This window comes from Zonotrichia albicollis, chromosome 5 (genome assembly GCF_047830755.1).
Source record: "Zonotrichia albicollis isolate bZonAlb1 chromosome 5, bZonAlb1.hap1, whole genome shotgun sequence".
NCBI lineage: Eukaryota > Metazoa > Chordata > Aves > Passeriformes > Passerellidae > Zonotrichia > Zonotrichia albicollis.
This window is the reverse complement of record NC_133823.1, coordinates 7,570,530-7,581,506: the sequence shown is the minus strand read 5'-3', so window position 1 is coordinate 7,581,506 and position 10,977 is coordinate 7,570,530. Positions and strand designations below refer to the sequence as shown.

General features: G+C 46.5%; 1 protein-coding gene across 6 annotated transcripts in view; it reads left to right on the top strand.

The window, feature by feature from the left end:
* The first annotated feature begins 211 nt into the window (after nucleotides 1-211).
* EXOC6B (exocyst complex component 6B) overlaps nucleotides 212-10,977 on the top strand; it is a 292,980-nt gene continuing 282,214 nt past the window's right edge. For 5 of the 6 annotated variants that reach the window (XM_074540721.1, XM_074540719.1, XM_074540718.1 and 2 more), the window contains exon 1: nucleotides 212-443. In XM_074540721.1, coding sequence (XP_074396822.1) covers nucleotides 331-443 — 113 coding nt within the window. In that variant the 5' untranslated portion in view covers nucleotides 212-330. The remainder of the gene's footprint in view (nucleotides 444-10,977) is intronic. The other variant, XM_074540720.1, reaches the window with a different exon arrangement.

Below are 10,977 nucleotides of genomic sequence, written 5' to 3'. Positions count from 1 at the left end.
GGGCTGTGTCCCCTTCATGAGTACAACATCTCCCCCATCCAATCTCCCCCCGCTCCCCCAGTCCTGGGGCCGCCCTGCTCCGTCCGTCCCTCCCTGGGCGGAGCGGCCGCGCAGGCCCGGCCCCCTCTGGCACTACATCTCCCATGGTACCGCGCAGCCCGGCGCCGCTCCTGGACTACATCTCCCATGGTTCCTGGCGTAGCGCGGGCCCCTCCCGCACTACATGTCCCGTGGTGCCCCGCGCGGGTGGCGGAGCGGGGCCGAGCAGCCCCGGCGGTGCCGCTGGCGGCCGGGCCGGGCCGGGCGGGGCCGCGCAGGTGGAGCGGCCCCATGGAGCGGCCGAAGATGGCGGAGCTGGAGAGCCTGGAGACGGCGGCGGAGCACGAGCGGATCCTGCGAGAGATCGAGAGCACCGACACGGCCTGCATCGGCCCCACGCTCAGGTGCGGGAGCGCGGGGGAACCGGGCGGGGAGCGCGCATCCTGCTCCGCTCGGGGGGATGCGGGGCGCGCTCCCGCGGAACTGTGCGGGGTCACCGGGGCAGCGCCATCCGTGCCCTGTGCCATCCGGTGTCATCGTCTCACCCCCGGGCTGCTCCTTTGTTCTCCGAGCCCCCCGGGACAGCCCCGCTCCCTGGCGGGGTTCGCCCCTTCCCGGCTCCGTCACGTCTTTCCCGTCCCTCCGGAGCCGCCGTTCCCGGGTTTCGCTTTGAGCAGCGCGGCTCCGGCCCCGGTGCCCGGTGTGGTGTTAACGGTAACCTGCGTCCGATGAGGAATCGCCCAATTTCCTAAAAAATTGCATTATTTTAGATCAGTTATCCACATCCGTGCCCCGTTGTGGCTTGCTGGACCAAGTCAGCATCGCTACCCTGAGATAATTTATCCATCCTTGTCAATTCCCCCCATCCTTGTCAGTTCCCCCCATCCTTGTAATTCCCCCGTCGTTCCCCGCCCTGGAAGTGCTGCAGAAGTTCTCCCAAGGACTTTGAGTCCCCCCGAAGCGTTTGCCGAGGCAGGTGTGTGTGTGATACCCCAGTGGATGGGGTTTGTGTGTGATATCCCAACGGATGGGGGTAATTCCAGCTCCTCCCGATCACCGGGAGCATCACGGAAACCCTCAGCAATCCCGGGGTTAAACCGCGAGCAGATAACGCCGTTATCTCGGAGCTCAGCTCGGCGCCTCCGGGAGGGGAATTCGGGCTTTGGGCTGCTCCGCATCAGCCCCAGCTGGGCAGGGCTGGGTGCGCTCAGGGCTGGAGCCTCCCCTGGATTTATTTCTGTTCCCAATTTCCCCGCTTGGAACCCCTGGAGCAGCTCCTGGGGCCTCTGTGCCCAGCCAGGCTCGGAGCTCTGGGCTTTGCAGCGATGCTGCAGCGCTGGCACCGAGCTGGGCACGGAAACTTTGGGATTTATGGAGCAGCAGAGCCCTGGGTGTGCTCCAGCATCGCCCATCCCCTCGTTCATTGGGAATTCTTGCACTTTTCTTCCTGGAGTTCTCCCCTGAAGCTTCTCAAGGCAAACCGAGCAGTGGGAATGAGATTTATTATTCTGCAAAAACTGGTTTGGATGGGTGGGAGCTGCCAGGGTGAGAAGTGTGGGTGGTTTTTTTCCATTTCAGAGGACAAAAAGCGCAGCTGATCTCTTCTCTTGATATTGAAGTTAGGTGAAGAGCTGGGTTTGATGTGGAGCTTTGCATTTCCACAGGAGAAACACAGAACTCGCTTGACTGTTAAATATCCGGGCTGGGAGGGGTTTGGGTTTTATTCATTCACTGCTGGATGTGGGGAACGTTTAATTATAATTAATGAGCAGCAAGAATGGCAGAGTTAAACTGGCCCAGCTCAGGGTAAACACCCCAGGCAGGAAAAGAGGATGGTGGAAACTTTATTTTTATTTTTTTTTTAGAAAAGGTGACTCATTTCTTGTGGGCATCATGGAATAATTGTGTGTCCAGGAGCCAGGCTGGCTTCTCTTCCAGGAACTCCCAGGGCTCAGCTCAGGGCCAGGCTGGAGTGCTGGGGCTTGGGTTGGCAGAACTGGGCTGTTATTGATTCCTTGGGTTTGCAGAATTGGGATTTTATTGATTCCTTGGGTTGGCAGAACTGGGCTTTTATGGGTTCCTTTGGTTTCCAGAATTGGGCTTTTATTGATTCCTTGGGTTGGCAGAATTGGGCTGTGATTGATTCCTTGGGTTGGCAGAATTGGGCTTTTATTGATTCCTTGGGTTGGCAGAATTGGGCTGTTATTGATGTAGAACTGGGCTTTTATTGATTTCCTTTGGTTTCCAGACTTGGGATTTTATTGATGCAGAACTGGGGCTTTATTGGTGTGGAATTGGGCTTTCATTGGTTTGTTTTTGTTTCCAGAACTGGGCTTTTATTGGTTCCTTGGGTTTGCAGAATTGGGTTTTTATTGGTTCCTTTAATTTGTAGAATTGGGCTTTTACTGGTGCAGAATTGGGCTTTTACTGGGTTTTTTTGGTTTCCAGAATCGGGTTTTTATCAATTCCTTTAGGTTTCTAGAATTGGACTATTATTGATTCCTTTGGTTTGCAGAATTTGGTTTTTATCAGTTCCTGACCCCCTTGGTTTGCAGAATTGTGCTTTTCTGGTTCAGAATTGGGTTTTTATTGTTTCCTGATCCCTTTGGTTTGTAGAATTTGACTTTTAATAGTGCAGAATTGGGTTTTTATTGGTTCCTTTGGTTTGCAGAATTGGACTTTTTTGGTGCAGAATTGGGTTTTTTATTGGCTTCTTTGGTTTGCAGAACTTGGTTTTTATCAGTTCCTGACCCCCTTGGTTTGCAGAATTGTGCTTTTCTTGGTTCAGAATTGGGTTTTATTGGGTTTGGTTTGTAGAAGTAGACTTTTAATAGTGCAGAATTGGGTTTTTATTGGTTCCTTTGGTTTGCAGAACTTGGCTTTTATCAGTTCCTGACCCCCTTGGTTTGCAGCATTGTGCTTTTCTTGGTTCAGAATTGGGTTTTATTGGTTCTTGATCTCTTTGGTTTGTAGAGTTTGACTTTTAATGGTGCGGAAGTGGGTTTTTATTGGTTCCTTTGGTTTGCAGAATTGGACTTTTTTGGTGCAGAATTGGGTTTTTTATTGGCTTCTTTGGTTTGCAGAACTGGGTTTTTATCAGTTCCTTTAGGTTTCTAGAATTGGACTATTATTATTATATTATTATGGGGGAATTGGGATCCTGACAGGGCACTGGGACCCCACTGGAGGAATTGGGGGCACTGGGGATCCCCAATGGAGCACTGGGACCCCGATGGGGGAATTGGGGACCCACCTTGGTGACACTGGCAGTGCAGCCCAGGGCTCGGTGGCGTTTGTAGGACCCCGAGCTCAGCACCCTGGGATGCTCTGGGATCCAAGCCAGGACGTTCTCCCTGCCCTCCAGCCTCTCCTAATTACCCTCTGCTGCTAATTGCATCTCCTGCTCTCGTTGCCCTTCTTGCTCTCTCTGCTCACACCTGAATTTCCAGAAGGGTTTGGGGTCCTCTCTTGGTCTGGGTTTGGGAGATTGCTTTCATTCTGCAGGGCCAGAAAAGCTTTTAGGGGAAGAGAAACTAATTCAAAAGCAGCTCTTGGCTGACTGGGATACCCCCAGTCATTTTTATTGTGTTTAATTGAAGTTTTTGCTTTCTGTCCCCTTGACCTGGGGTTTGTATTTAGAGATATATATTTTATATATATATATATATATATATATATATATATATATATATATATATATATATAAAATCTCGATATATATTTATATGTTTCATATATTTATACATAAAATATATTTTTATATAAAATATGGATTTATATTTATATATAGATATATTTAAAAATATTTTTAGTATTATGCATTACAAAATAAAAAATATTTGAAGAACTTTCTCTAACCTAAAACCAGCTCTTGGCTGCGATACCCCAGGGCTCTCATTTTTATTGTGTTTATTGGAGTTTTTTCTTTCTGTACCCTTGAGCTGAGTTTTGTATTTAGAGATATTTTATATATATATTTATGAATATATTATATATATATATTTATATACATTTTATATATATTTATATACATTTCAAAATATTTTTAGTATTATGTATTACAAAAAATGTTTGTAATAAAAATGTTTGAAGAAATTTTCCTTCACTTAAAATGAGCTCTTGCCTGCGATACCCCAGTGCTCTCATTTTTATTGTGTTTAATTGAAATTTGTTGCTTTTTCTGTCCCCTTGAGCTGGGTTTTTTATTTAGAGATTTATATATATAATATATTTTTATATTTATGTATTTATATTCATTTTTATATATTCATAGAGTTATTTATATACATATTTATATATATATATGTAAAATTTTTTAATTATTGTATATTACAAAAATGTTTGTAATAAAAATGTTTGAAGACTTTTTAGGGGAAGAGAAACTTTCTAACTCAGAGTTAGCTAAGAGCTGGTTTTGATACCCAAGTGGTCTAATGTTTATTGTGTTTAATTCAAGTTTGTTGCTCTTTCTGTCCCTTCGATCTGGGGTTTGTATTTAGAGAGATATTTATTTATATATTTATATTCATTTATATATGTATAGTTATATTAGTTTTATATATTTATATATTAATATGTATTTATTATATCTATATTTACATAGTATATATATTCTATATAATTATATATAAATATATATTTTATATATATATATATTGATATATTTAAATATTTTTAGTATTAGATATTTCAAAAATGTTTGTAGTAAAAATGTTTGAAGACCTTTTAGGGGAAGAGAAACTTTCTAACTTAAAACCCTCTCTTGGCTAACTGTGGTACCCAAGTACTTTAATTTCTATTATGTTTAATTAAAATTTTTTGCTCTTTCTGTCCCCTTCAGCTGGGGTTTGTATTTAGAGATTTATATTTATATATTTATAGATATTTTATGTATATTTTTATATGTTTATATTGTATATAGATATATTTTGATATATTTAAAGTAATTTCAGTATTATATAGTGCAAAAAATATTTGTAAGGAAAATGTTTGAAAACCTTTTAAAGGAAGAGAAGCTTTCTAACTTCAAACCAGCTCTGGGCAAACTGTGATACCCCAGTGCTCTCATTTTTATTGTGTTTAATTGAAGTTTCTCACTCTTTCTGTCCCTTTGAGCTGGGTTTTTAATTTATTTTTGTGTTATATATTACACAAAATGTTTGTATTATTTTTAATCAGTGCTGGCCTGTGCCATTCTAGAGATGGGTGACAGTGGGGTTTCCTTATGGCACCCCATAAAACGGGAGTAAAACCTCACTCATTTCCCTGCAATCTGAGGGCTGTCCCAAAAATATCTGAACTTAAAAGCAGTTTAAGTCATTTTAAAGCCGTTTAAATAATTTAAAATCGGTTTAAATAATTTAAAGCGGTTTTTATTCTCCCCCCCGGGAATGTTTTGCTGTCCTTGCTGCTCTGCAGTGTCCTTGCACACCTGGTGTCACCTCCTGGCTCAAGCCCAGCCTGGATTAAGTCACTTTTTAATCCTCTCTGCTTCACCACCCTGGGCCGTGCCAGCCCTGCAGAGCCCTGGGCAGCTCCTGCAGGATCTTGAAGCATCCTTTGATAAATTCCAGAGGTTTTTCATCAGCATTTGATGAGTTAAAGCATCCTTTGATAAATCTTGAAGCATCCTTTGATAAATTCCAGAGGTTTTTCATCAGCATTTCATGAGTTAAAGCAGCCCTGGGAGCCACCCAGGTGTGCTCACCGTGGTTTTGTGTCTTCTCTGTGCTTTAAAATCCCATCAGGCTGCAAAGCCCTCCTGCTTTCCCTTTTGCAGCAGGAATTACCCCGGTCCCAGCAGGAATTGCCCCTCTGCCAGCTCAGCTGTGGCTCCTGTCCCTGCACCTGCACCTCAGACTGCAATTCCCTGCCCGATTTTGTGGCCTTTTTTTGTCATCTTCAAACAATTTCCAGGTGATTCTTTTGATTCCCTGCCTGATTCTGTGGCTTTTTTTGTCCCCTGGCAATGATTTCCAGGTGATTTTTGTAATTCCCTGCCTGGTTCTCTGGCTTTCTTTTCCTCTTTAAATGATATCCAGGTGATTCTTGTAATTCCCTGCCTTTTGTGTCCCCTGGCAATGATTTCCAGGTGATTCCTGTAATTCCCTGCCTGATTCTGTGGCTTTTCTGTCCTCTTACAATTATTTCCAGGTGATTTTTCTCATTCCTTGCCTTTTATGTCCTCTGGAAATGACATCCAGGTGATTCCTGTAATTCCCTGCCTGATTCTGTGGCTTTTTGTCCTCTTCCAACTATTTCCAGGTGATTTTTGTAATTCCCTGCCTGATTTTGTGCCTTTTAGTCCTATTCATGTGATATCCAGGTGATTCTTGTTATTCCTTCCTTGATCCTGTGGGTTTTTTTTGTCTTCTTGCAATGATTTCCAGGTGATTCTTTTTATTCCCTGCCTGATTCTGTGGCCTTTTTTGTCATCTTCAGACGATTTCCAGGTGATTTTTGTAATTCTCTGCCTGATTCCCTGGCTTTTTTTGTCCTCTTCAAATGATTTCCTGATGTTTCTTGTTATTCCCTGCCTGATTCTGTGACTTTTGTCCACTTCAAAGAATTTCCAGGTGATCCTTGTAATTCCTTGCTTGAGTCTTTGGCCTTTTTTGTCATCTTCAAATGATTTTCCGGTGATTCTTGCAATTCCCTGCCGGATTCTGTGGCATTTTGTCTTCTTCAAATGATATCCAGGTGATTCTTGTAATTTCCTCCTTGATCCTGATGCTTTTTTTGTCCTCTTCAAATGATTTCCAGGTGACTTTCATTATTCCTTCCCTGATTCCCTGTTTTTTTTTTTCCTGTCCTTTTCAAATTATTTCCAGGTGATTTTTGTTATTCCCTGCCTTTTGTGTACCCTGGCAATGACATCCAGGTGATTCTTGTAATTTCTTGCTTGATTCTGTGACTTTTTTGTCACCTGGCAATGATTTCCTGGTGATTCTTGTTATTCCCTGCCTTTTGTGTCCTCTTCTAATTATTTCCAGGTGATTCTTGCAATTCCCTGCCTGATTTTGTGACTTTTTTGTCCTCTGGAAACAATTTCCAGGTGATTTTTGTTATTCCTTGCCTTTTGTGTCCCCTGGCAATGATTCTTGTAATTCCCTGCCTGATTCTGTGGCTTTTTTTTTTGTCCCCTGGCAATGATTTCCAGGTGATTCCTGTACTTCCCTGCCTGATCCTGTGGTTTTTGTGTCCTGCAAACAGCTCCTCGCTGGGTTTTGTTCCCTCCCGGGTGTGTGTTTGCTTTCCAGGCTGTTCCTTGGTGCTCTTTATCAACCCTGTTTGGTGTTTCCCAGTGCCCTGCAGGAGAATCAGGAATGTTCTACCTGGGCATGGATCAGCCAGGCTGGGATTTCAGCCACAATCATGGAGATGTGAAACTCTGGAACAGAAAATGGGAATTTTCAGGGATCAGAGCAGTGAAAGGAGGCTCAGTGAGGACCTGGGCAGCTCCTGAGTGGATTAAGGCAGGGCTGGGATTAGGCTGAGCTCCCTAATTCCTGCCTCAGCTCCTGCCTGGCCTGCGTGTTTTCCATGGCCATTCCCTGCTTGGCACCTCCCTGTGCCCAGCTGGGGCACTCCAGCTCCTCTTTTTTGAGTTTTTTTTTTTTTAGGATTGTGTGTATTATATTTATTAGAATTATGTCAATATTATGTTTGGTATTTATTATTTTTTAGGATTATGTGTATTATATTTATTAGTGTTTTGTGTCTGGGATGTTGGACAGATCAGGGAATCCTGGAGTGGTTTGGGTGGGAAGGGACCTTAAGGATGATCCTCCTTCTCCACTTTCCACTGTCCCAGGTGGATCCAACCTGGATTGGGATCAGGGGCAGCCCCAGCTGCTCTGGGAATTCCATCCCAGCTCCTCCCAGCCTGGAATTTTTGCTCCTGAGTTTGGGCTCGTGCTGTGGACAGGGAATGTTCTCTGGGTTATTTTCTGCTGTATTTTCCAATGGAGCTGGGTTGGAATTCTGACAGTCCTGTGGCATCCAGAGTTCTGGAGCTGAACTTGGAAAACTGAACACAGAAACTCCTGTGGCATCCAGGGTTCTGGAGCTGAATTTGGGAAACTGAGCACAGAAACTCCTGTGGCATTCAGGATTCTGGAGCTGAATTTGGGAAACTGAGCCCAGAAACTCCTGTGGCATTCAGGATTCTGGAGCTGAATTTGGGAAACTGAGCCTAGAAACTCCTGTGGCATTCAGGATTCTGGAGCTGAATTTGGGAAACTGAGCCTAGAAACTCCTGTGGCATTCAGGATTCTGGAGCTGAATTTGGGAAACTGAGCACAGAAACTTACATAAACAGTGCTGGCAAACCAGAGAAACTCCAGGTTTGATACAGCAGTGATTTCTCAGTCACGTCAGGCGCTCTGCTTGCCATGCACAGTTTTGGCTCTTGCTCGGTTCCTCTCAACTATAAAACAACCAACTTTTCCCACTTCACAGCTTTGGTGACCTTCAATTGCTCCTTAAAAGCATTTTGCCCTGAAGCAAAGGGCCTAAACATTTTGCCAAAGGAACTTAAAGGAGGAAAAGTACCAAAACAACCCCCAAAAATTGTATTCAGTAGCTGAACAAAACTTATTTCCTGTGTGCCACCCAGATATGGCTCAAGCAAGCCCTGGGATTCTTCTTCATCCCCTCTGGGCTCCCAGCATCTCCTAAAATGGAATTTGTTTTACAACTTTCTAAAAATCTTCTGAGTTTTGCTGTTTCCCACAGCTGTCCCTTGGTACAGGATGGAGAAATTACCCATAAAGCTGAAGGAGGTTTGGCTGTGGCTATCCCAGATTTCCAGCCCAGGCAGGAGCTGGCGCACAGGGGTTTGTGGGGCCAGAGCCAGGACTGAGTTTTGGTGAATTTGGGGAAGTTCAGGAGCTTTGGGCAGGCACAAACCCGGCTCATTCCTGCTCTGTGCTCATGGGGAGGGGTTTTTGTCCTCTCCCACCTCCTGGGAGTTGTTTCCCAGCTGGATCTGCTCCCTCCAGCACATGCTGGGCTCCTTTGTGGCTTCCCAGTGTCTGCACTGGCCCTGGGGTTTGGGGCTCTGGGTTCCAGCTGTGCTCTCACATCCTGGGCTCAGCTCTGTCCCTTCCCTGCCCTCCCTGAGCCTCTGGAATTCTGAATGAGAATGAGGAGCACAGGGCAGGAACATCCCTGGAGGTGGAGCAGGGGTGGCCAGGCTGTCCCAGTCTTAGAATTTTGGTTCCCTTGGATGAGCATGGGAAGCAGGGGTGGCCAGGCTATCCTAATTTGGGAATTTTGGTTCCTGGGAATTCTGGTTCTGAATGAGCAGGGAGAGCACAGAGCAGGAGCATCCCTGGAGCTGCTGGGCTGGGATGGAGCAGGGGTGGGCAAGCTGTCCCATACGGGAAATCTGGTTCCAGGGAATTCTGGTTCCCTTGGGTGAGCAGGGAGAGCACAGCTCTGGGGATGGAGCAGGGGTGGCCAGGCTGTCCCAGTTTGTGAATTCTGGTTCCCTTGGAATGGCATGGAGAGCCGGAGCACCCCTGGAGCAGGGGTGGCCAGGCTGTCCTAATTTGGGAATTTTGGTTCCAGGGAATTCTGGTTCTGAATGAGCAGGGACAGCACAGAGCAGGAGCATCCCTGGAGCTGCTGGGATGGATCAGGGGTGGACAGGCTGTCCCAGATTGGGAATTTTGGCTCCCTTGGGTGAGCAGGGAGAGCAGGAGCATCCCTGGAGCTGGGCTGGAGCAGGGGTGGCCAGGCTGTCTCAGTTTGGGAATTCTGCTTCCCCCGGAGGAGCATGGGGAGCACAGACCAGGGGTGGCCGGGCTGTCCCAATTTGGGAATTCTGGTTCCCCTGGATGACCGTGGAGAGCAGGAGCACCCCTGGAGCTGCTGGGATGGATCAGGGGTGGCCAGGCTGTCCCAGTTTGGGAATTCTGGTTCTGGATGAGCAGGGAGAGCAGGAGCATCCCTGGGGATGGAGCAGGCGTGGCCAGGCTGTCCCAGCCCGTCCTGGGGTGACATGGGGACAATGTTCTGTGGTGCAGATGTGCAGAGGCGGAAGCCCAGCCCATGGATGAAGGGCTGCCCTGGGTTTATCCCAGGCTGGGGAGGGAATTCTGCTCCTCCTGGGACAGCCCTGCTGGGCTGTGCCCATCAGCCCTGCTGGGGAAAGGAAGGAGAGCCTGGAGCAGCTTTGGGATGGAGGGGATTTTCCTTTCCTCGCTCAGAAGTGTCTCCTGAGAGTCCCATCATGAGGGAAATCATTGAAAAATCAGCCCCAGCATCTGTAAAACCCCCGGGGCTGCACACTGAGCTGGAATCACACTGAATGCTCCAGACTTTGCCTGGGCTCTATGAATCTCCTTTTAAGCAGCCCCATCCCATTTTCCAGACAGGAATTCCTGGAATATCAGCACAGTGAGCTGGAATGACACTGAATGCTCCATACTTTGCCTGGGCTCCATGAATCCCATCCCTTTTCCAGGCAGTAATTCCTGAAATATCAGCACACTGAGCTGGAATCACACTGAATGCTCCAGACTTTGCCTGAGCTCCATTAATCCCATCTTCAGCGATCCCATCCCCTTTTTCCAGGCAGGAATTCCTGGAATATCAGCACACTGAGTGCTCCAGCCTTTTCCTGGGCTCCATTAATCCCAGCAGCTCCATCCCTTTTTTCAAGGCAGGAATTCCTGGAATATGAGCACACTGAGCTGGAATCACACTGAGTGCTCCAGACTTTACCTGGGTTCCATGAATCCCATCCCTTTTCCAGGCAGGAATTCAGGAATATCAGCTCCCAGCAGGGGCTGTCTGGCCACAGGACTCTCTCAGGAATCTGCCTGCAACAGCTGTAAATTGTCTGCTCATGAAAACCTCCCAGGAGCTTTTGAAGGAGCTTTCAGCCCATTTTCCTGCCACCCACACAGGGAATCTGCAAAAAAAAACTAA